This window comes from Oreochromis aureus, linkage group 20 (assembly GCF_013358895.1).
Source record: "Oreochromis aureus strain Israel breed Guangdong linkage group 20, ZZ_aureus, whole genome shotgun sequence".
Classification (NCBI taxonomy): Eukaryota; Metazoa; Chordata; class Actinopteri; order Cichliformes; family Cichlidae; genus Oreochromis; species Oreochromis aureus.
Window position 1 is genome coordinate 9,507,220 of NC_052961.1, and position 26,201 is coordinate 9,533,420.

Below are 26,201 nucleotides of genomic sequence, written 5' to 3' on the forward strand. Positions count from 1 at the left end.
CCAATCAGATGCCTTTACGTGAGTGCGCCGATCCAGCCCATCGTCCAATCAATGCTGCTGATAGATGCGGGCCTGAATCCCTCTTCAACCTTCTGCTTTCTGGAGGGGCACCTTCAACCAGGTCCGCGGTGCACTGGAAGCGGCTTACTTAGTTGTAAAGAATAACTGGAAATAAGACTTTTAGAAAGACACAATGTCGTTCCTCACTGTCACCAGGCTAGCGCCTAAACTACTTAATTCAAAGGTAAGAGAAACAGAAGGAGCCTCGATTGCGCTTTCTTGCTTAAAGCTGTGGACGTTTCCTTTAAGCTAACGTCGGGTTAGGTTGCTAACAGGCTAGCTTAGCCCTGTCAACCACATTGTGAAATGTAATTGGCCGAGTTTGTGGCAATTTGCTTAAACACTGATCAGAACATTAATGATAATAATATATGAGTACTGTTTTTCGTAGATATTATTCAGAGACAGAACCCGTGTTCTGTTTGACAGCTCGTACCTTGTTAGCTAACGATACCGCAGGAATCATTGCACTCATGCTGGCCTTGTATTGTCATAACTGTGGCATGTTTGTCCAACAGCACAGAGCAGACTGTTAACTTTAAGCTACGAGTTTCTAACTATTTGTAGTAAAGCATAATAACATGAAATTGTATTTTCTTTTAAATTCACTTTAAACTGGGTGTTTATTCGCCATCGCAGTTGACCTTCATATTAGGATTTTAACCAACCATGTAATGCTTATATGTGTACAATACAGCTAAATAGCCTGTATAAATCCTGATCGGTTTTTAAAAATGTATTTTGTATGTAATCAGGTTAGGTTAGGCCCACTGAAAACACCTCTCTTAAAATAAGAGCTATGAAGAGGCAGTAAGCAGACAATTAAAGCGAAAAAAAGCTGCAAAAATCATATAATAAAACTTTATTATCTCTAAAGGGAGAGATCATACTACTTACAAGGTAGAAGGGTGCATACCTTTGGAACATCTGGGGTTAAGAGGTGAAGTATTTATTATGTTGTGTGGTTAACAATATAATAGTTATGGGATGGTTTGAAAGCTTTATAAATTAATACCATAAGATAGCTTTTAATTCTTGAAGGGAAGGGAGTCCATTCAGCCTTTTCAAAAAGAGCAGTGATGAGTATAAAATATTGTATATTAGACGTGGTTTAACTGCAGAAGTATTTATAGGTACACCCCACAATCTTGAAGATATCCATGGTCAAGGACAGACATGAAGGTTGGAGGAAGTCAGGGTCCTTTAATTATAAACAGTTTTGAGTTTTATTTTCCCTTAAATGAAAGTGTTTTGTAAGGGCATATAACGGTATATTAGTATGTATTTGTTATTTTCTGCCTTTAAAACTAGGATGTGGCTGGTTGGAAAATGTCAAAGGTAGATGAGGCATAGTTGTACTCTGAGCTAGGACAATTAGGTATTCATTAAAATAATTACATTGACAACTGTGGTGTTCTGTTTCTAATGATAAAATTGCATGATATAATCCCATCAGCTGCAGTCTGGGTTTTGTCTACGAGGCTGGAGATTAACCAGTTAAATGTGGCTTTATCTTGACATGGAGACAGAAGTAAGATTTATGGTTTATGAAATGGGCAGGGCACATTTTGTATTTTTATGTTTTTATAAGTATCCAACATTAGGGTAAAATCCAATTGCATTTGGAAGATCATATTACTGTAATGTCCAATTTAAAAAATGTGATTATTTGAATAGATAAATTACTTTGTTTTAATTAAATCATTTAAAATATGCTTTGCGCAGCCTGTCAGTCTTAAAGTACCCTTCCAGTGACCTTAGTCTCCTGCTTTACCCCAGTGACCTCTCAGTATGAACTACTTGGTTGCCATATCAAGTCAAGTCTCCTACTACTGAAATAATAGAGATAATTTTTCAGTGTCTGTCTTTCTTTGAAATCTCTATCATATGTGGGGAGCTCACCTATGTCACAATCAGCTTTCTCTCTTATCATTTGTAATCTTTGCTCTGGAGATTTATTAGTAAGCTGTAGTTGCATAAGAACGTATGTGTCTGAACTATGACTGGAAGTCATGTGATTTTTGTGACACAATGAAGTCTTATAAAGGAGAGTCTCATGATCTTTTTTTTCTTGCTTCAGATCATTTCATCTTTTGAAAAAAGGGATTGTTTTAAGTACCTCTAGATTTAAATGTCATTAAAATGTGTATTCCTTATACCAAGATGTCTGTTTTGATTTGTTTGTCCATAGAGAAGGTGGCTTTCTTGCTAATCACTTAAGTGTCATGTGTTTCTTCTAAACACAGCCTCCGGAGGGGTTGCCCTTTTGTGTGGAGTAATTGCCGTAGTTGCTCTTTAACCCTGGCTGATGGACAGTTGGGAGTGAGTTTAACTGGTGCTCTATATTTAAGACACTGAGCTGTTACATAATCTCCCTGATGGTCAGCTGGGTAAACTGTGTAGTGACGCACCCTACCTTTTTGTTTCGCTGACCCTTGATGGTTCTGTTTATTCAAAACGGTTGTGGTTATGAGGAGTAACTGTCTCCTGCCCATTGATAATCTACTATGTTTAAACGGACACACAGAAGTCGTATTTCACTGGTGAGCGAGACAGGCAGCTGAACTTCTCACTACTATCACTGAGTTTCTATTAAGAGTACTTTCATAAACTTTTTTTTTTTTTTTAAATTCAGACTTTTTCCTTTCATGAAAGGAAAAAGGCGTCTTTTCCTAGTTTGTGAATAATTAGGTTGCTTCACTCTGGATTTGCCCCTTGGATACCTGTAATGGCTGGTTTACATTTTACCAACAGTTAGAGCTGAAAGAATAAGACTAGATGTACTTTGCCTGGCTTTACAGGACCAGTCTGGTTGTTTTACACCAGCATTAACATTGTAAAAAAAAAAAAAAAAAACTAGAAATGACACACGAGCGTGAATAATTTGTTTATATTATAATGACATTGTGGTGTGAGGTTTTTAGAAAAGGTGCACACTGTGCTGCTTGAAAGAGGTGGGGTAATATTTGTGTGACTTGGAACATCTCCACAGTATTGGCAGATAACACAAGGCCTCAGTTTGTGATCCGATTTTTTTTTTTTTGGGGGGGGACAAGTTATCAGGCTTTGAAGGTCTCAGGTGCAGAAAGTCCTGAAATGGCTATCACTATTGGCTCTTTGTTGCGGGCCATGTACTGTGAACTACCCAGTTATAAGGTTTTTTTAACTCTAAATTTTGTGCAAGTTTGAGCAGCAGTTATAAAATGATGAGGATGAAAATGGAGAAAGTACTCTGAATAACTGCTTAGTTTAGTGAAAGCCATGTATTACACTACAAGGTACATTTTAATAGGTAAAATGCTAGAAAGAACCTGTAATTGTATGATATTATTAGGCATGCACCAGTACTGTTATCGTCATATTGAAAAATAAGATGGCATTTACCAACAATAGTAGCCGATATTTATTTGGTACCATGTAAGGGTAAGTGTTCAGAAATTGTTTGATGAAGAGCAGAAATGGAAATGGGCTGGTGCTTATAACAAACAGTGCAGTATTGGTGTAGCACCAGTCTTGCACAAGGACACGTTAACATTTGGAGGAGGAGCCTGGAATCGAACCACTGACCTTGCAATTAGTAGCTGTACCTCCTGAGTGACAGCCGTCCTAGTGCTGTCGACAAAACAAGCAAACAGTATTATATAAATATAATACTGTTTGCTTGTAGTGTAATGTTTTTTTCTGGACCACAATAAGAACAGTTGTTACTGTAGGAAATCAAAAAAAGAGAAAAAAAATTATAATAGAAAATGTTTTTTTTTTCCTGTGTAAAAGTTTCTGTACACATGGTAAGAACACAGTGATTCGTTTAAAATGTATATTGATTACTACAGAAAAAGAGTTGGAGCCATTTCACTCACAGACTGATTGCAGTATTATCCTTAGAAATGTTTTGTAGCTTTTAAGGTCCTCCAAGGTTGTTTCATTTTAAATACAAGCAGTAGGTAGTCTAGAAATTCTGTTATTGCTCTAATGTTGTTTTGTGTGTGTGTTTTGTTGTACTAACAATCCAAATTGTATTTCCTAATATGTTCTGCAGAATGCCTCTTTCCTATTTGTGGCTGCCAGAAATGCCAGCGCATCAACAACAGTAAGTACATTTAATTTACTCCACTGTTTTCTGCTTGTTTTATATTGCTGTTCTGTAGTTTTACTGTTTGTGTTAACAGCCTTTGGAAGAGACACTGGTTCTTACTCTGTGGTCTCTGTGAAGATATTGACATTTATGGAGCAACAAATCTTTTTTTTTTTCCTGAAATGTTTGCATAAAGTTTGTTTAACCACGGGTCACAAGGGAATGTGGTCTATTTTAAGGCTGAATGTTTATTCAAGGGCATTAAAGAGTAAACATTGTCTTTTACAGAATCTGAAGGATGTTCTCTCAGACCTCATTCCCAAAGAACAGACCAGGATCAAGAACTTTAAACAACAGTATGGGAAAACCAACATAGGGCAGATTACTGTAGACATGGTAAGTGGTGGAGATTTTTGCACATATGTTTAATGAGCTGAATAAAATAGGACCCTCACACAAGTGAGCCACTGAGCTGGATTCCTCAGATCGATTATATTCATTTAGGGAGGAGCATTTGGGCTTCACCATGATGCAGATTAGCTGTGGCATGTTAGCTGCACATAATCCATCTAGGCCTGCCTGGTCTTGTTTACTGTGCCAGGTATCACTGTTCGGTCATCTCCCTCAAAGGTCACAAAGTGTGCTGCTTCCTGCCAACAGGGATATTTGAGCTGACTCACTCAAACCTCCACTGTAAACTGGCACATGCACTTTCTCTTTCTCACACACACACACACACCACACCACTCCAACAAATCTATCCTCTTCCATCTATCAAACACTGCATCTAACTTGTTGCATTGTAGATTTAAGTTGAGCTTCTTGTGTCACAGCAATAATGCATTCAGTGTCTATTAACTTTGTTATTATCCTGTTGTGCAGAATTACAAACCTGAATAGTATTTAGGATATTTCTTCCTGCCTTTATAAAGACATTTGGTGGACACTGATAGCAAAATCAAAGAGGTGAGCTTCCGAAATGGTCTACTGATTAAAATAATCAGTAGATAAAAGGTTTTAAAGTCCAATATTGCGTAACTTTGGTTACTACAAACACACACGGCTGTTTATATATATTATTGACAAGACAATTTTCTGAATGTCATTCCATGTTTTTGTTTGTGTTTTCATCCATAGGTCTATGGAGGTATGAGGGGAATGAAGGGTCTGGTGTATGAAACCTCTGTGTTGGATCCTGAGGAGGTCAGTATCAGAGCCACAGAGAATACATACACTGATATACTATTGCAGATCTATTAGTGCCTGCGTTTGTTGGTACATTTATATTTAAAAAAAAAAAAAAAAAAAGGGGGGTTGCAAGATAGAGGTGCCAAACTAGGTGTGAGGTTGTTTAGAAACAGTCAGTTCTGCAAAGTAGGACAGGACAATATCGCCAAAAATATTTATCACAATATATATTTGAAAATTTGCGATAACGATATAACTGACGATATAATTGATGCAAGACAAAATACTTTACAACTCGACAACTTTATTAGTGCAAAAAACGCCCATCAATTTATTTTCAGCTGTTTTTTTTATGTGCATTAAAGCTATATAAAAATTTAACAGTGCAAATGTGAATTCCTTACTGACAGTTTAACCAAAAGGCATTTCCAGTGGAAATGGGCCGATATATCCTGAGCATAACCATGTATAATATCCCCAAAAGTTGCCAAATAAATAAGTCAAATACGTATAAGGTGCACAGGATTATAAGGCGGATTAAGCGAAATAAAACAGTCAGATAAGTCTTGTGATTGTTTTGTTTTTTTCAGGCCTAAAAATAATTTACTTGGTATACTGTCATGCACATCAATTCAGGTTGTTCAATGATTGACTTCCCTCACATGCTTCAGATACTCTGTTAACAAACTGTACCCTCATTGACCAACACATGGTACACAAACCTGTCAATATCCACAAAGAAGAAAAACAAAACAAAGACAAGCATACTTCCTCTTGCTCTCCTTAAAAATTGACTCTCCTGTTGAAAATTGCTAATAACTGCATAGCTTGAAATTCAGGTTAATTTATATTAGAGATTAATGGTTGCTCTCTGCTCATGTTCGACATCGATGACAAAAGCGCAGAGTGCATAGTGTAAGTTCTCATAGCAGTGACCACTTGCTCTGTGCAGAGAGTTCTTGGAAGCAATCCAGGAAAGGCAGCAGCCTGAAAGCTGCACTGGCATGACATGATATCTTAAATTTAAATCAGGTAAAGTTTTTGAACAAACATGTTATCAGTCAGACTTTAAACACAAAAAGCAAAAGGTATTATTATGGTAAGCTTTCTTTCTGAGATTTTACTCTTGACTGCATACGCATTAGCATTCCCTGTAGGCACTTAAGTTGATTGCTTTCTGGCTGAAGCTGTGGCACTCTGAGACAATGAATCATCAATATTCATTGGTAGAGATGCAGCTTGTATTAGCAGCTTGCCAGCACTCAATTGATTGTGCATTTGATGATAACAGGAATGTGGAGCTAATTATCACAAATAACATTTACTTCAACATTTTCTCTCCACTCTCATCTCTACTTTGATACTCAGGGCATCCGCTTCAGGGGCTACAGTATTCCAGAGTGCCAGAAGCTGCTGCCTAAAGCTCCAGGAGGTGAGGAGCCGCTGCCCGAGGGTCTCTTCTGGCTGTTGGTCACAGGACAGATCCCAACTGAGGAGCAGGTGAGTCGATGCAAGAAGTTATTGTTGTAAAATGCTGTTGCCTACTGGAGTTTCAGTGAGCAGGTATCTGTCATGGTATCTCAGACGCTGTCAGATCTCCTCAGAATGCTTTATCAAAACTGAATATTCTTGCAGTACAGTAAATATCAGATGAAGGTGACTTTGGCACCTGGATCAGTTAAGGTACCAAATACGTGAGTCAGGCCTTCTTTCTTTTTTTTCTTTCTTTTTTTTGCATCATGGAAACGTGAATAACAAGATGCTTGGCGAGTGTTCAGTTCAAGTGTATTTATGTAATGACCGATCCAAATGTACACAGCCTCAAGGCACATTAAATTTTAATCTTGGTTCTTCTCAAAGTGCAAACTGCCATACTGCCATCCTTGTTAAAAACAATTTCCATGGCCTTGTCAAGGAAAGAATTTATATAGTAATCTTTAGCTCAGAAGTGTCTTAATTTCAGTTGTTTCTAGTTATTGTCTACATTTAATTTTTCTTTACGTTCACAATAAAAGAAATGGTACCTTAACAGTAGTTTAAAAACTGTAACTCTGTGAAAAAGCAACAAATATACACAAACAACCACACTGAAATGATATATTACACTAAATCTCTTGACGTGAGCATTTCTCTTGTGCAGCCTTTAAAAATATATTTGCACTGAGTCACCAAAATTTTGAGAATCACTTAAGGCAAAAAAAACCCCCACCCTTGAGCAAGAACCTGTTTGCAGTGCAGTTTGCCTTGATTGGTTGGGTTGAGGAAAGTGAAGATGAGGATTTAACAAGCAAAATGACACAGCAATAATAACCTCTGGGCAGGTTGGTGGGGCCAGTCACTGTTAATGAAATGCATGCAGCTCTAAAGTCAGAGATTTGCAATGTTTGCAGAAAAGGTACAGGGACAGAGAGGACAGAACAAAACGCACAAACTACAAGAAAGAAAACAGAAGCAAATGACATGCAATACTGTAATAAATAAATGCCTGCAGAGTGAAATGGAGAACAGTAAAAGACACGTGCTCTGTGAGTTCAGAGGTCTCAGCAACATAGGCTGACTCATCTAAGCCAGCCCTAAGTGTAATTATCAGTTTTTAGTTTTTTGTACAGCGTCTGCCTCTGAAATATAAAAGCTCTTCATGTTAATGTAAAAGCTCTGAGAAGCACAAGTAAGGCTGAGTGAAGTTTTCTATTTGGAGCTGTGAGATTTTTAGGAAGTAAATACAAGAATAATCTTGATTTTTACAGGGAATCAATAATAAAAGTCGATATCTAAGAAAAACTGTGTTTCTAGCTCATGTTAGCTGGAGATTGTATGACTGCATAAATTTGGCATGTATAAACTAGAGGTTGCATCTTGTTTCTCAGTTGTAAAAACAATCTCTAGGGATTTTATTGTTGCCAGCTATCTCCTTAAAGAATTATATAAGAACAACCTGACTGAGAACTGTGCTCCTTTCACCTGCTTGCAACTTTCAAGCACACCTCTCTATCTGTTCTTCCTAGAGCTGCATCTCATATCTGCTCAAATCAGCCAAGGAGGAAATGTTTATTCTCAACACACATTTGTCTCCTCATTGATCGAAGAGAGTTTCCTGAGTTTTCTGCCTCATCTATTTATTTTGTGTCCATCTTTCTTTCCAGGTGAACTGGGTCTCCAAAGAGTGGGCAAAGAGAGCAGCACTTCCCTCTCATGTTGTCACCATGTTGGATAATTTCCCCACAAATCTGCACCCCATGTCCCAGTTCAGCGCTGCCATTACAGCTCTGAACAGTGAGAGCAGCTTTGCACGGGCCTACTCTGAGGGAGTACACAAGTCCAAGTACTGGGAGGTGAGTTTACACCCATACCTTTTTTGAAAAATATGGACTAATAGAATTTTTCTTTCTCAAGAGACTCAATCATTTTATACACAAGTACACTTTCAGTTTGGTTTCTTGTGGTCTTTTCTTGTTGTGTAATTTATCTATTTATTTTTTTAAAGTTTATCTATGAAGATTCTATGGACTTGATTGCCAAGCTCCCCTGCATTGCTGCCAAGATCTACCGTAACCTTTACCGTGAAGGCAGCAGTATCGGAGCTATCGACTCCAACCTCGACTGGTCCCACAACTTCACCAACATGCTGGGCTACAGTGATCCCCAGTTCACTGAGCTTATGAGGCTCTACCTCACTATCCACAGGTGCAACTTAAGATGCCTTTTTACATAAAACAAGTTGGATTTAATCTGAGTTTTTTTTCTAGTAACACTTGAATCAAAGTCTTGCCTTTTTAATCTAAGAATTAGAGATGCGAAGTGAGATGTCGAAAAGATGAGAACGAAACTCGCAAACTCATCTGGAGTTAAACAGCATGACATTATGTCACTACTTGATTTGATTGCACACTGTGGGGATGACTTGGACAAGTGTGAGGGAATTTAAAGGGTCTTTTTGTTTTTCTTTTTAAATCTGACCATCAAAACTAACCAAACTATTACAATCTTTGGATTGTCACAGTCCAAACAGAAGCAGTAGTTCTCAGGCATAACACAACCTGAGGTAACTGCCTACAGGTTTCTTAAAATGAACTTGAATTTATTTAGCGTGACCTTTTTTTCTAAAGCTTAGTTGAATTAGTTGCTTATTCCAGGCAGAAGGAGCTGCAAATGTAATGACTGTTTCTCCAATTTCAGTATGGACAGAAGCAAAAAGTCTTCCAGACTTTTTGATTGATGGAGGTCAGTTAAATAAGATGGGAGCTGACTGAGAATAGTATTATATATATATATATATATATATATATATATATAATATATATATATATATATATATATATATATATATATATATATATATATATATATATATATATATATATATAGTGCAATGATGTGCAAAGGCTTTAAGGTTTGAGTGGTGAGGTAATGAATCTCAGTGCTCCTGGATAAACGGAATCCACTGTTGCTAAGGCACATATATATATATATAATAATATATATATATATATATATATATATATCAGACAGATGTATAAAAGTTATATATATATATAGGCTATTTTATTGCCTCAAATGTAAACGCTGGATATATATATGTTTTTTTTTTATATATAAGAAAGTAGCATCTTCATTAATCCAGTTATTTATGCTATTATCAGACAGAGAAATTCCAGCTTTTTTTTAAATGTGACAGCAGTCTTCATTAATCCTTAATTTGATTGCAATATACTGAATTTGATGCAATATACAACAAAAATAGATATTGGTTTACACAGTCTGCAGTTTGTTTAGCAATCAAACATGCGATGCAGGATATGCGCACTGAAAATAACAGACAAACTCTAAGAGCAAATTCAGTATATGTCCCACACAGATGGTTCTGCTCAGATAAAAAGGATTGACAACTCTTCAGTCTCCCCTGCGTTACTGTTTGCCACCTAGTGATGAAGTGTAGCAGATTCCTAGTGTAGACTTAATGGCACGCTTTAGAAACTTTACTGTTAGAATTAAAATTTTAATGTGTTCATTACTATGTGTTTTTGTGTGTTTGTAAAATTATAGTGATCATGAAGGAGGCAATGTTAGTGCTCACACTAGCCACCTAGTGGGGAGTGCCCTGTCTGACCCCTACCTGTCCTTCAGCGCTGCCATGAATGGCTTGGCCGGTCCTCTCCACGGTCTGGCCAATCAGGTTAGTAATGCACAGATCATCATTTTCATTCTGTTTTCACACTGAGAGATTTGATAGAAACAAGTTGAAGATCCCAAATTAATCCCCCATTCATCTTTTTATAAAGAAAGCATTTTTATTAGGAAGACTGCGATGGATATTAAATGATAATGATTTTTGTTTCAGTTAGTTTATTAGTTAGTTAGTTAATTGTTCCAAAAACACTACATACAACACTTTAATTATTTGATTTTTTTACCAAACAACTAAGAAATCAGAGGAGAAAAAAACTGAAAACAAGTTTAATGTGTAGTTTAATGGTTGGTTCATAATAATTTGATGCCTTTATAATCTCATAGATCTCTTCTGTAGCATATAGATGGCTTAGAGTCTCTTTCGCTATACCTTCTTACTAATAAAGATGACAGAGTTCTGCTAATCAGCTTTACTTTCACAGGCCTGGTATTCTGAATACTAGCTTTCTGTCACATTGTCACGACAGTTGATTAAAATGGATCATTAAGTTATTAGACACTTCTGTGCTTTTAATCACACATCAAAATCTCCACTTTGGTAGAAGCCTTTTTGAAACAACTTCATGTCACCTTTTTGCCAACATGGCAACATAATCATTGAGGACTTGGCTGTTTTTTCAGGTGCTTTTTCTTCTCAGTTTGGTGGTCAGTGCAGTAGAGAAACACTAAAGGTGAAAATAACAAAGAACTAAGAGTTTAGAGTCAAACTGCTGTGGTGCTGAATTATAAATATTCTTTTAGAGTTGAATAACTTTCACAAGCACAGCTTGTTTACCAGCGCCTGAGGGAAGGTCTCCCCTCCTTTTATTAGCTAGCAATTTGTCAAAGCTGCTTCTACCTTCTCCAATAAATTTTGGCATCTGTTTAATTACTGTCCATCCATTTTCTTAACCGCTTATCCAATTATAGTGTCGGGGGGCTGGATCCTACCCCCGCTTCATTTATTTATTAGCTACTTAACTAAATAGTTAAATACAGTCATGTGATATGACTGACTATTATGAGCAGTTGTACAATACCCTATCATTTCAGATTAAAATGTTCATAATGTTGTTTTCTTTCAGTTTGTCCTTTGCTCACATATTTGACATATTGACACTTAAAATGAATTTGGGTTTGATTTGAAATACAGTGCTGACAAAAATACCGCATAAAATTCACTTAGCTTATGAATTTGTTTTGTTTTGTCTTGTCTTGTGGGTTTTTGCTGCATCTACAGGAGGTACTGGTGTGGCTGACTGCCCTGCAGAAGGAACTGGGAGGAGAAGTGTCTGATGAGAGGATGAGGGATTATATCTGGAACACACTCAAGTCTGGAAGGGTAAAGAAGCACCACATCCGCAAACAACTCTAGTTATTATTATGACTTCATTTTCCACTCTCACTCAGTTTCAGAATAACACTTCTGGGGATGTCAGGGGTCCAGTTGTTTCTACCAGAAGTTACTGCTAGATTTAGGAACCTTTGGAGGAGCTCAAACCAGATTCTTTAGTAAAAGGAAAAAAAAATTTCAACACTTTAAAAAGTCCCTGGTGGGCTTTTGTTTTCTAAAAGAGTAGAAACTTTGGGCATGAGGCTTTCTGCATTGAACATTTCTAATTGGTTCTGATCTCCCTAATAGTGTGTGAAATCTGTTAGGACCCCATTGTCAGAGCAGTAACTCAGTAGCAACATCAACACAAATGCCTTACTGTTGTTGCAGTTTTGTCACTTTATATGGCATCATTGTTTTTTGTATAGTCTTCCTTCACCTACAGGACTGAAGAGGAATAGTTGATTTAATGTTGGCACAAAGAAAGATGTGTAATTACAGCATTTATTTTCCAAAACCAAGAAATTGCTAATATTACAATTTTTATAATTTACTATATTTTACACCTGATTTACTCTGACCTTCATCTAAACCTTCATATTCTAGTTTATAGATTTACCCATTAACTAAATGGTTTTGTCTTTCATAATAGGTTAAAATTGTTAATATATATCATAAAAAAAATTGTAAAATAATAGTATTTTAGCACAGTTAGAACAGTGTTGATGTCACCTAACAGCAAGTTGTGTTTACATGTAATTTCTGTACCTGGTTGGTTTCTACTGGTTTTGTTCCCCAAAACATGCATGCTAGGGTAATTAGTGATTGTAAAGTGACCTTATGGGTGTGTTTAAGTTCTTAATGTTTTACTGAAGGTCTCATGAGTACTTGGTTGTCAGAGAGACTAGAAGAGTGCACTGTCAGGTTAAAAATGTTGGTTTCTTGGCTGTAGGTGGTTCCAGGTTATGGCCATGCTGTCCTAAGGAAGACTGATCCACGTTATACCTGCCAGCGTGAGTTTGCCCTGAAGCATCTGCCCAGTGACCCCATGTTCAAGTTGGTGGCCCAGCTTTACAAGATTGTACCCAACGTGCTCCTGGAGCAGGGTAAGGCCAAGAACCCCTGGCCCAATGTAGATGCTCACAGTGGAGTGCTGCTGCAGGTAAGACCTGGGATTATAATCATGCATTTGTTATCTAACTGAAATAATCCCAGATGCTGAAGTAACTGACTGTTTCCCTGTTTGTGTCTATGTCCAGTACTATGGAATGACTGAAATGAACTACTACACTGTGCTCTTCGGTGTGTCCCGTGCTCTCGGCGTGCTGGCCCAGCTGGTGTGGAGTAGAGCCCTGGGCTTCCCCCTGGAGCGCCCCAAGTCCATGAGCACAGATGGACTGATGTCTTTGGTTGGAGCAAAGTCAGGTTGAATCACCAACCTGGAAGTAGCTGTGGGTTAGTGTTAAGGGTGGGAGGAGGTGCAAACATCAAAAAGCAGACATCAGTTGACCCCTTGTCATTTCCAACCCCAGGGATTTAATAGGATTCAAAGAGACAGTATGCTTTTAATGCCATTTCACAAAAAAAGGGCCTTTTTAAATTGTCATAGCATTAGTCTTTAAGTGTGTTTAGTTAATCACTGACAGGCTTTCCAATCATGTCTCTATCTGAAACATGAGCAGATCAAACTTTATACATGGCCACGGTAGGCTCAAACTACCTACCACTTTTAAGTCTGCTAGCATTGCTAAGATTTCCCCTGAGCGGTGCTTCTCATTGGACACTGGGTCTAAACTAAGAATAGGCAGTGGCATTCAAAGGGAATTGTGGGAGTGAACTGCACTTCCTTTGTATTTAAGCGTCTACATTCAAAAATCTGACTAAATCTTTGCCACTTTTGGCCAATGCAGTGATGTGTTGTAGAGAATACTTCCAAGCAAAATACAGTTTTGTCACGCAGCTCTAATTTTAGTTTTTCTTCTATGCAACGTTGTCATCCCACCCAGTTGATCAATGCGTTTCACTCCCACTTATGAACACTCCAGTGTAAGGAAAAAAAAAAAAAAAAAAAAGGTCCTCACTAGTAAAAAATCCTAGAAAGCTGTTTAAGATAAAATATTCGATTTAAAGACACTGCCCCTTTAAATCTCTGGTCTCCCCTTTTTTTTCCTCTAACTTGTAGTTTTTTCTTTTTTAAGATGACCTGTAATACCTCTATGATCAAAATAACAGTCTTTATTAAAAAATTTGTTTTCTTGGTCTTATTTTCCTCAAAATACTTTCCTATTTTTTTTAATGGGTTTCTTATATTACGAATGGCTGAGAATCAGGACTAATGAAGGTAACTGATACAGATTTGAGCAAAGGGTGTTGTAACTGGCAACCTGTAGGGAATCCTTAAGAGCAAGCTTGAATAAAAACAGGATGGGAGGGGGTTTTTTAGTTTTTAAGTCTTCTTTTATTTGACTGTATGTTCATTTCTTTATCCCAGTAGCAGAGCACTTCAAATGACAATTGTAAAGTTATAAAGTATTTGATTGGATTTCCTAAATTGTAACAGTAGAAAATCTCCCCCCCCCTTTTTTTTCTTTTGGTGTTAAATGATGTATGAAAATATATTTGGGTTTGAATTTTGTTGTGGTTTTATTTATACTCTGTGTACATAGGTATATATATGTATAGCATTAATGTATGAGCTGTAAGCATTCACTTGCTGCTTATAACCACAATGAGCACCACAGTTTACCAGCCGTGTAGTAGTGCCCACTATATGTCCAGTCTCGCTGGTCACTGTGAATTTCTGACAATGAACAAAAAAAAAAAAAAAAACTGCAGCTATCTTCTGTATATACAGTTTCTTCCCAAGCTCTGTTTCCTCAGCTGGTGCTGTATTTCAGGTATTTCACTTGAATGTGTCAAGCTTGCTCTTAAGTTCTGGGTTTGTCAACACTCCATTTTTGTCTAGTTAGAGTTCTTGCGTATTTCCTTCTAACAATACTCTTTAACGTGCTCGTTCCGATATTTGATTCCCTCTGCTCTGCTCTTCTGGCTTTTTCGGGCACGTGTTTTGTGTTTTATTGTAGCGTTCTTCCATGTGGCAGGTTGTTCAACAGATGTGGTTATTTTGATCGTAGAGGAGCTTAAGGGTTGTAACTGGGAGGAATCATTAGAGAAACACTTGGGGGGGACAGGGCTGGATGGGTCAAATGGGCAAGAAAAGCTTGAAACAATTATTGGAAAACCTTAGAAAAAAATGAAAAATAAAGGTTTTTATTAACACTTGTTTGGTCTCATTTTCTTCATAAGTGCTTGAAAAAGAAATTGTGACGTAATTCCAGTTCCACTTGCGTGTAAGTTTGTGAAACCTTTGAAATTACCAGGATTTCTGAAGTGATTACCCAAATACTCTATACCCTCCTTGTAATACACAAACACAGTCTCACAAAACGCTGTCTTTTAGCCATTGCTAACAGTTGTTAAGCTTTCACGATTAAAAAGGACTGAAATAATAGTTAACGATCATTATTAATGGCTGTTTGTGAAAAAAGATATTTTAACAATTATTAAATTATTTAACAATTAAATTTGCACTTGTTAGATACCGTATTATACACTTACTGGACACTATTAGTTACACCCTGCTAGTACCAGGTTAGACTCTTGTTTTCATTACTACCTTATTTCATCATGGTATAGAGTTAGCAAGATGGTGGAAACATTTTTGTCCATATTTACATGATGGCATCACACAGTTGCTTCTGATCTGTTGGCTGTACATCTATGATGTGAATGTCTTTGACGTTTAAACGATACTCAGTTGGTACAGTTGGAATCTAAACTGGGCTGAGGAAAATATCCTTCATAAGGTTCCAGCAAGAGCCTGAACAGTTGATACAAGCCAGGGTGGAAGCATGCTTTCATGCTGTTTACACCAACAGCAATGGAAATTCATCAACCCAACATTCAGTCTACTGTTTTCCAGCTATGGTGAGCCTCAGTTTTCTATTATCTGACCGGAGTGGCACCCAGTGTGCTCTTCTGCTGCTGAATTCTATCGGATTCAAGATTTGACAAGTGTCTGTGAAGGTTCTCAGTCATCCAGATCATGGTAGTCTAAGGAGCTTGCAAAGACAAAACTCCTAAACACTAACTTAACAAGGTAGTGTATGCTGTACAGTGCAGCGAGGAATGCTCAGACCTCTACATTGTAGAGAGCAAACAGCCACTTCATAGACGCATGGCACAACATAAAAGAGCCACCTCCACAGGACATCGGCATCTAAAGGATGCCGATGTTCACATTTTGGACAGAGAAGAAGGATGGTGTGAAAGAACACATCTATGTCAACTGTGAACGGCCATCTTTGAACAGAGGCGGTGGCTCACGACACCAACTGTCTGCCATCTATAGTCCAGTTTTGAGATCCTTTCCCAGACGCCTTAATGCCCTCTGACATCCTGGGCCATTTGACCTCAATAAATCACATGATAGGGTGGGGATGGGTTTCACAATGGATTCACCCAAAACCTTGGCTGACTGTAACACACATCCGTTTTCAGACCTTGGCTCATGTGATTAGGTAGAGGATCAATAGAGGGTCCATGACCCTCTTGCGGACACTCCCATAGGGCTTAAAATCTGGGACTATCCACCAACTGTGCTTAGAACTGAAGAAGCTTCTCAGATGAGAGGTGAGACATCTTCAAGAAAACTTAAGAAAAGTCCAGAAGCTTTTCTTTCCAAGCTCCTTAGACATTTGACATGTGCATTCAAAGCTGCTCTTCTGCATACCTTGGATGGTGGTAATTTTACTTACCGTTCAGCTCAAAGAGTCAGGCCATTCCATCTCTGACTCCAACAAGGAATTTTTTCAAGGTCTCTGTCTTTCAGGCTATTCTCTGTAAACCCTAGAGATGGTTGTGTGGGGAAATTCCAGTAGATCCGCATCTTCTGAAATACAACAGCCTATCTAGCACAAAAAACTATACCACATCAAAGTCATGTAAATCACTGTTGTCCCCCATTCAGATGCTTGGTTGGAACATCAGAAGGTAATCTTGAGGCCTAAATGAATTGGGTTGCTGCTATGCAATCGGCTGATTAGATATTTGTGTTAAAGAGCAGTTAACAAGTGTACCTAACATTCAGGAATAAATGTAATAAACAGTGAATATAACAGGACCAAAACTGCATTCTCCACCTACACCCCTACCTACCTACTTATTATCTATTTAAACAAGTATTAGACTTTACACTTGCATCCAAATAATGTTTGAAAATGCTTTACACAGTATATATTAACAGTTTACTAAGATGTATAAACATAATTTGCATTTTTATTATAGCCAGATAATGATCTTCAAACTAATGAATTCATTAGTAAACCTTATTATGTCCATTTGTTAACAGCAGTTAATTTCCCTTATTGTGGATTGATAACAAACCAAACTTTGTGTGTCACTCTAATGCTCCTGTTTCAAAGACCATTCACACTAAGCAATCTTTACTGAGAACATCACTTCTTGTCAGTTCACACACTTTGAATGCCTTTATTTATAGGAGGGGCACCTCTTCAACTCACACTTCCAAAATGAGCTCCTTAGCTGGAACACTTGACCTCACTAAATACCTTTTGGAGAAGCTGTTCTACAGAGGTTTACCTTTTTCAATCCTGCAATGTGTGGCTTTTCAGTGTGTACAATAAAATATGAAAAGCATAAATGTTTAGAGACCTTGAGCTTGTCAGCTGTTGTGACTTTGGATGAAAAATATATTTTATGAGTAATTAGTGCTACTTGATAACTTCAAAGGGATTACACTTTTTTTCTTGCAATGGCGTGTGGCATTTCAAAATGATTTATGACAGTGACAGGGTTCAAGTGAGGGCAGTTAGGTAAATTCTCGTCATGTTTGTAACATGAGGATGATGGCACAATGTAAAAAAATGTATTTACACTGTAAACCTTGAGTAATTTTCTCTTTCCGATGAGTAGGTAAGGAAGAGTGGTAAGGAGTGTTTGAATTCAAAAACCAGATACAAAACCTGCTCATTTAAGAATATCATGATCATCAGTGATTCCTGTTGTAATTCTCCAGTTTCAATTAGTCTTTATTCTATACTGTGATCATGAAAAGAAGATGGCCCAAATGCCCACCTCTCCTATGTGCTGTTATTAATAACTGGCCCAAATACCATCACCCCACTCTGGTTTCTTGCTGGTCAGCTGAGCTGTGCCACTCTTTCCACTCCACTTGTGCAACAAAGGCAACCAGTGCTAAGGGACATCAAGTCAATGCATCCTCTGGAATACAAGCTCAGTCTAAAAACGGTACCTGGTGTCATCTAAATGCATTATAACGCAGCTGCTGCAAGTGAAGGACAACAATGCTCAAGCACTAACGCAGGTATACCTTCAGGAGTCAGTTTTGTTTTTGTTTTATCAATCACCTTAAAAAAGCACATAAGCAAAACGTGACAGCTCCTTTTTATTTAAATACAAATTTAAAATACACCGATATTTACATAGATACATTTTCTGCTTGCAAAAAAAAAAAGCAACTGAAATCCAAAACTGTGAAAATAATTTTGATTGAAGCAACAAGTGATTGATATTTATTTATATCTCCTTTTATACATACAAGGCTGCCTGCATTAAGACCAATGGTCATTAATACACCCGCAGCATGAATATTGATGTGGAAATGTACAGAGGGGTCGAAGGGTTATCAGGGTTACTATAATTTCAAGTGAACCCTTTATGCTCATCTGGACTGTACTAGAGTAGCTTTGCATGAGTCACAGTTCAAAATAATCCTTGTTTATCTTATACTACAGCTTGGTGCAGCCTCTCAGTTCATCCACTGTCTGAAATAACCTGTTTTAGTTCCTCCACCTTTCTGATTGGGCAGCCTTTACAAACAGGAGGTTAGAACAGGAGGTGGGCGGGGCTTCTGAGCTCATAACCCAAGCAGTGTGCCTGAGATAACCACTGTCACTGACATCATATAGTGCAGACAGTAGAAAAACCTGCCTGGAACCTGAGCGTTTGGCTCACAGGCATTACTTGTGCATACGCTGACCTCATTATGTTAAATTTTTGGCATATTTAATATGAGCATTCACTATTATAAGAATCTATATGTATATGTCAGAAAATCAGGAAAAGCATAATAGGCTAATTCGAAAAATATTTTTGTTTACACTGCCCCTTCTTTTCCTATAAGGATTGGCACCTACAATGAAAAAAAACAAAACAAACAAAATCTCTCTGTAATACACTTAAAGACAAAAAAACCTTGAGAGTAAAGATGAATTCTAATGTGATGCAACGTTAACAACACGACACATTTCCATCAACATTATTTATAATCATGTTAGTCCACTTCGAGTCTGGCAATGGTAGGACCATCTTAAATAAAACTACACGGTTAATGCAATACTTTTGTTAAACTGCTCAAAGAAAAAAAAAAAAAAAAAAAGACGCTGGAACTACACTTCAATCATATCTTGATTGCTTCATTTCAAATTTTGATAGTACACAAATGCCAAATTACAACAGAATACACAAAAATGGTATTCAATGATTTTGCCTCCAACTATTTTTAAATGTATTTATTTTTTTTAAATAGTAACAGTGATTCTCAGACTGAATACACCTGTCTTGGGTTTCGATGACTCATTTTTCTTAATTTCCAAATCACCTTACTAACCAAAAATAAAACAAAATACTTCAGTTTCACAAAAATACAAAAACACCTTTTAGCTTTGCTGGACCATTTGGACAAAATGAAACATTTTTCACACTAAATGACTTCTTTAGCAACTTTAACTTACGAGTCACCTTTAAAATGTGGCAAAATACATCAGTTACCTTTAATAGCCCTTTGTCACAGAATAATGTGAAGGGGCTGCTTTATTTTAAATTTAGGTCAAGCCCTGACAATGCAACACATAAATGCTACAAATATATTTACCTTATATCCATGCATCAAAATGTGTGTAAAGATAAGCCAAAATGTCAACAAATAAGCATGAAACTCAATGATAAATAAGTAATGTTTTATTCTACAGCCCACCGCTACAATTTATAGAAAGATGACTGGAGTGTTTCATCCTCCGGATCACCTTCAAAAAATCTAAACACAAAACAGCCCACTAAGCAAGGACACACCTACATTTTTTAAACTATGACCTAAACTGACTCCTAACAGTCAGAATCCACATAACATGCCAATATTTATTTACTTTTGATCCAATCACAATATAAGCCACATTCAATTCACAAGAAGCCATCTTTAATTTCTAATTTTGTTTGTTTTTAATCAATCATAAAGATAATTTTTGAGTGTAACATTGTACTCTTCTTACATTCTTTGCGATACCTTTTACAGTACTATTTTTCACCGTTTCAACAGGGGTTCTTGGTTGTGCCAATTCTTATTTCCCCACCTTTACTAACTGATACTAGTGCTGGGCTGTAAAACAAGGCATTATTAAAACTAGTATGCTAATTTTTCTTTTTTAGCGTTCTAAAGCCCAATCCTCACAGCATCCAAGTTAAAGTGACATTTCTCAAATCCTAGTTAACTGAGACCACAGCTAATTTTCCTCCTTTGCACTTCATACTAACCTACAATAATGCTCTTTTAGCATGGCACTGTTAATATGAACCCCTATAAAACTGGTCAATAACTGCTGCTGAATAAATTAAAGAACTAAAAGCAATATTATTTTGCAGCAATACCAGTACTTTATTTCAAACTATATATTACTATTTCCATTTGAAATGAAGTAAATGCTAAGTGTAAAGGCAAAGAATGTGCTTTCCCAATATATTAGAGCTGAAGTTCACTTGATAGTAGTAACCTCAAGTTACAGTGAGACAACTGCTTCAGCAAAAGGGACTCTGGGTCTTATAGAAAAACCGAAGATTAAGTTTAAAGTAATAAATGAGTCTCCAACACAATGTAACACAATGCTGCGATGACTTACTGTTCTTTCTGCTAAACAAGGACACCCTAATCTGGAGGTAGACAGAAAATGGACAAACGTAACACAATGAGAAGGGAGGTGAGCAAGAATTTACTAAGGCAGGAATTACAACATTATGCTTACAAGCGCTAGACGCACTACACCTTCGGTAGCCGCTATGACATCTATGAAGCAGTGGAGATTTGATGTAGTGGCCTGCTAAGCCACATCATGCAGGTTTAAGTTTATTGAGGGAATAAAGGGGGTACGGTTTAAGGCCAGATGAAGACGTACAGTTGCTGAGATCACGTCTGATGCACCTCATGAAACATCAGCTCTCGTGGGATACGAGTCTCTGGGCCGTAAAGCTTGCAGGCTCGCCGCTCGAATGCAGCAACATTCTGCTTTACGACTTCATCGAAGAACATCGTGGCTAACTGTGAGTGCAGCAAAGAGCGGAACTCGAAGGATATCTGTTAAACACACAGAAACATAATAATTAGAGAGCAGAAGTTTAAAGATATATGGTAAATATATACAGTGGGCATGATAGGTTAAAGCTAAGCTTATTTGTGTTCTTGCAAAGATATCAGATGAGATTGGAACACAGTTAGCTTAGCATAAAGAGTGAAAAGAGTGGGACGAAGCTAGTCTGATGGTTAAAAAAAAAAAAAAAAAAAAAAAAGACTGAAGGGTTTCCTGCAGAAATAGAGCTTGTTCTGGTGGCATTTCCTTTAATTTGCAGTTAAAGAGGGTGGAGCTGGAGTCTGACCACGGGACAACAAACCCTTTAGAGAGGGTGAAACGATAGTAGCCACTGCTAGTCTTCAGCCAAAATGAACAAATTAGACAGGAAAGGGGCAGGAGCTGCTGATAGGAAGCAACTGACCTTTCAAAATAAGAAGGTGGAGACTGCCAAACAGTAAATCATCTCTTGAATAGATAAAAAGAAAAACTGACAATTGCAAAAAGAAGTACTATAAGAATATATATATAATTTGGTAGCTGCTGTTAAACCTGGGAGGCTGACACAAGTAAATCAAATGTTTGGGAAACACTTCCACACACGGTCTCTCTTCCTTCATCTTGTTCACTGTAGATGAAGGAAAAACAGACCCACACGTAACCACCCACAAAACCACAGAGTGTAATTTTTACATTTGTGCTTTTTCACAGCATAAAAAAAAAAAAAAACATTAACTAATGAGCATGAATACAGACTTTAATGATATCAGTCTTGTGATATATCATCTATCCCATGTGGTGTTTAGTAGACACAAGCAGAAGTTAAAGTGAGCTACAGGCTACAGGCTGAAGTGAGGCACAGGCTACTTACAGAAAAGTCTACGGTGCAGGTACGAGGGTAACCGGGAATGCCAGGACTAAAGCGCCATATCGTCTCCAGGTGATTGAAGAGCTTTCCATCTGTACACACTGCCTACAAATAACCAAAACAAAGACAATAATTAAAAGTTGTAAAACACAGAAATTGTGTTTCAGTCATATAGTTTATATATAAACAAATTCTATCAACAGATGGAGCATTAAACATCACATATCACAATTCAAAAGGACTAGGATTTTATTTTATTTTTTTTACTGTTACTTACTTTGACTAGATGAGGTCTAACATTAGTGATCATAGATGTGTATCTTTCCACTACTGGAGGAAATCCCACTTCAAGCTGGGCTTTGGAGTGACCTGCTCTTTTCATGATGGTCTGGGACTTCTTACACCAAGGCACAAAGTGCTTGTACTCGTCAACATTGGCCACAACATCATACATTTCCTGCATAGAATACCTGTAACAGGAATATCCTTTTCATTAAAATTTTTGTATTAATGATCAAATTTATGATTATAAAAAGGCTCATCAATACTTACCCAAGTATTCTACGTTCAGAGTACTCCTTTCTTTTGTTGGTGAGGCTGATGAAGCTTCTGCTTTGGGAAACCGCTGTCATTGTGTCACAATCTTGAAGGCAAAGCACCCTGGGACTTCTTGTCATCAAAATGCCACATGACGACAAGTGTCTGGAAAGGTAATTAGAAACTGTGTTGAAGTGATGTGCCATAAGCCCCTCTCTAGAAAGAGTGCCGTCTGCAACAAAATAGATCCACTCCTTTCCAGTTTCCAGTTCCAACAGTCAGTGAGTGCGCAGCTGGACCAGAGAGTTATGAAAGGTCAGTGTTGAGAGCATGCTGGTATTTTCCACGTCCGGTCTTTTTTTGTGAAAAGCAAAAAGCTGTAAGGTGACACCTACCTGCTCTGGTTGAACAAATTAGCTTTGTGCTTTCTGGAAGGTAGCCTGTATGATAGGGGTGGGCAACATTTTCTCTCATACAGAGAGACAAAGTGAGTTAAAGATCAAACTAAATAAGCAAATTAACATATTTCTGTATCGAATTATGACACAAAATATTAGATCCTTATGAATAAAATAATCCACTTAAATGAAGCACCGGTTTTCAAGTTTTTATATAACTTTACCATAAGACATCATAGGTTATGACAGAGAATTTGTTTGCCATTTGTTGGAATCAAGTTAAACAGCAGTGAAGCAGTGACTTATTTTATTCCTTCATCTAAAGATCCACTGACATAAAGTTTACCACGATCAAGGTCAACCTGATCAAATGTGTTGTGATCACTAGTTGATGTAAGTGATTATGTGTGTGCGCTTCCCAAAACATGAAAACATTCATTCATTAAGTCAATGCATCATACTATTCACTGCTACCACAAACAGGCGGTTTTGGAAACTGTTATCCACATTTTGGAAACATGTTATCCATTATGGATAAGCCACCATCTGCACCAAGGTTATTATAATTACTAAAACTAAACTAATAATTAAAACTAGGAGTTACAAAAGATTTGAATTAAGTGTAATGATAACTAGAATTTATAGAAAATATCAAGCTTTTTAAGTGACGTTCCGTTATTTTACTTAGATTTTTATTACGCTTTTTCTTTGCTACCTTCGTAATCTTTACCTTATTGAGCTATTCTCTTTTGGCTGGTGTAACACAGAATTTATTAGGATTATTTGGGACGTCCCTTTTATACCCCCCCAATTTTTCTACACCATTCTTCAAGTCTTATTTTCAGCAGTTTACTTATGGAATAAAATAACTGTGAGGTATTCTGTAATGTTTATATTTCATGCATGAAAGAACAAAGTTGAGTACTTTATAGTTGTGATTTTACAGTTATGTGAAGTCAATACAACAGTGCAAACGTAGTTAATATCCTTCTATATCAAGTTAGCTTCTTGTAATTTGTTTTCACCAGCAACATGGCACAATTATAACGATTAACTTGATTGTTTTCGTTTATATTTTACAAAACGAATAAAGCAAACCGGACTGCAGAACCCATGTCGAAGGCAGTTGTTAACAGCTGCCTTTACCTGGTGAGACAGTCCTGGTTATTGGTAGTTGTGTTATACTAATCAGCAGCTGCTTCTCAAATGGAGGCTGGTCACACTTTAGAGATAAGAAACCAGAATTATGGAGCTTGATAACATTATCTTGTGACCTTCTCGTTATATATCGTCCGCCCTCAGTGGCGTCAGTTCCTCTGTACTGAATGACCAGCTCGATGCTGTTAACCATAATAATAACAGTCTCCAGTAACTCCTCGACAGGCTCACCTGATGTTTTGTCGCAGGCATCCTCTTTGCACCGCCGTGCGACACGAGCGAGGGGAGCCCACAGTGGCGATCTGGAGAAAGTCACTGAACGTCCGAACACCCATGGGTAATCTCCGGGCACCGGTCGAGGCTGCCATCAAGTCAGCCTCTCCGCTTCAAGGGAGGGAGATTCTGGGTCGGTCGAGCCGAGCCCGGGGTCTGCTTCAAGACCGAGGGCACAGAGATTCAAAGGTCCAGTCCAACCTGCACGCTGCGTCGGTGCGGGTATATTAATGAACACGTAGCGTTAGCACAGCCGCTTTCCGAACTGTGAGCGTAACTATCGTTAGTTACGGCAGTCAGCTGCTAACGTTAGCTAGCAAGATTTCCAACAGCCCAACCAATCACGACGTACGGCTACGTTCCGCTGTTTTTTTAACGTAATACTCACATTACTCCACGCGTCGAGTTCCAAACTTGAAACAAAGTTAAATTATTTACGTCACTTTCTGGCTATAAATATTACCAAACTGCTGTCAGCTGCGAACGACCTTCTGCTGCTAAATAAAACGCCGGTGGGACAAATCGTTCCTTTCTTCTGTGATCGATTCCTCCCAACAGCTCTGAGAAGAAATACCGCCCCCTACTGTGCTGGAGGTTAACGGCGGGGAAATTTTTTATTTTATTTTATTTTATTTAACTTACGAAAGCACTTTTATATTAGTATAACAATATATATATATATATAATATCCTGAACAAAATGCTATGACACTGTATAAACAGGGTTCAAGTGTTTTGTTTTGTTTTTTAACTTTGATTAAAATCACCCCTAAAGAAACACAGTTAATATTTGACAAAGTATATTTCTCTTACATCTTTTATCCAGTAGCCCACATATATGTGGACCACAACAGTAGGGATGTGTGTGGTAGGAGTGGCAGATGGGATGAAGGTGGGGGTGGGGTTACACCAGGGATCGGCTCTGAGGTCTTTCTTGTTTGCATTGATGATGGACAGGTTGACGGATGAGGTCAGGGAGGAATCTCCAGTCTTCCGTGGAATATGTTGTTTGTAGAAGACATCTGTAGTCTGAGTAGGAAGCAGATGGAGAGTAGCACTGGAGAGAAGAAGAATGAAAGTCAGTAGAAGCGAGACAGAACACGTGTGTGAATGAGACAGAGACAGTAACAGTGAAGCTGCAAGGAGCAGAGGCAGTGAAGGTGGATGAGTTTGTGCAGACAGGGTGTGAGAGCGATAAAAGAGGGGAGATGGATCACTTTTTTTTTTTTTTTTTAAAGGTCCTCAAGCTAAATAAAAAATAACAGTCAATAATTTGAAGGCTTATTTTACTGTTTCCATTTGTAGCCTTTCTTTTTTTTGCTGTCGCTTTATCAACTCACTATAACAAATAAAAAGAATAAAAACAGAGTGACAACTCATGAAAAAAAAGTAGCACTGCGCCTTATACATCAGTAGTGGATCATTTATTACTAAGGTTTAACACTTTGTTCCACAACAGCAACTGATGTTATAGGGGGCGAATAATCAGCAAATGTGGATGTTTAACTTGATCTTAATTATTACACGCAAGGCCTACATTACTTTTTTTTATCTGTGATTTTTCACTCCCACTTTCACTCTTACACATGGAAATGGAAATGTCTTACTTTTTATTGGCTCTAGTTTTACAAAAAGTAGAACTCCCTTTAACTGAAGTGGAGATTTGCATGGATATGGGTCTGCAATGAGAGACAAAAGCCAGTTAGCAG

The 26,201-nt window shown here is 37.6% G+C and overlaps 2 protein-coding genes across 2 annotated transcripts; one reads left to right on the plus strand and one right to left on the minus strand.

Annotated features, from left to right (window-relative positions):
• The first annotated feature begins 73 nt into the window (after nt 1-73).
• Nucleotides 74-15,104, plus strand: cs (citrate synthase). The gene is made up of 11 exons (XM_031741928.2): nt 74-244; nt 4,100-4,150; nt 4,424-4,531; nt 5,273-5,338; nt 6,692-6,823; nt 8,467-8,655; nt 8,808-9,007; nt 10,367-10,496; nt 11,730-11,831; nt 12,775-12,984; nt 13,082-15,104. Exons 1-11 carry the CDS (start codon nt 194-196, stop codon nt 13,250-13,252), a joined length of 1,410 nt encoding a protein of 469 aa, XP_031597788.1. The 5' UTR covers nt 74-193; the 3' UTR covers nt 13,253-15,104.
• Nucleotides 15,105-18,291: 3,187 nt separating this feature from the next.
• si:dkey-190g6.2 (coenzyme Q-binding protein COQ10 homolog A, mitochondrial) lies at nt 18,292-25,047 on the minus strand. Its single transcript, XM_031741930.2, has 6 exons — nt 24,882-25,047; nt 24,452-24,701; nt 22,680-22,829; nt 22,405-22,597; nt 22,131-22,232; nt 18,292-21,267 (listed from the first exon to the last, which is right to left on the minus strand). Exons 2-6 carry the CDS (start codon nt 24,586-24,588, stop codon nt 21,100-21,102), a joined length of 750 nt encoding a protein of 249 aa, XP_031597790.1. The 5' UTR covers nt 24,589-24,701; nt 24,882-25,047; the 3' UTR covers nt 18,292-21,099.
• Nucleotides 25,048-26,201: the final 1,154 nt, after the last annotated feature.

Coding starts and splice junctions, on each gene's coding strand:
- cs (XM_031741928.2), top strand. CDS start 194: ATGTCGTTCCTCACTGTCACCAGGCTAGCGCCTAAACTACTTAATTCA. Junction 245..4,099: donor CTAAACTACTTAATTCAAAG/GTAAGAGAAACA, acceptor TATGTTCTGCAG/AATGCCTCTTTCCTATTTGT. Junction 8,656..8,807: donor ACAAGTCCAAGTACTGGGAG/GTGAGTTTACAC, acceptor ATTTTTTTAAAG/TTTATCTATGAAGATTCTAT.
- si:dkey-190g6.2 (XM_031741930.2), bottom strand. CDS start 24,588: ATGGCAGCCTCGACCGGTGCCCGGAGATTACCCATGGGTGTTCGGACG. Junction 22,233..22,404: donor TTAGACCTCATCTAGTCAAA/GTAAGTAACAGT, acceptor GGTTATTTGTAG/GCAGTGTGTACAGATGGAAA. Junction 21,268..22,130: donor CCTGCACCGTAGACTTTTCT/GTAAGTAGCCTG, acceptor TGTGTTTAACAG/ATATCCTTCGAGTTCCGCTC.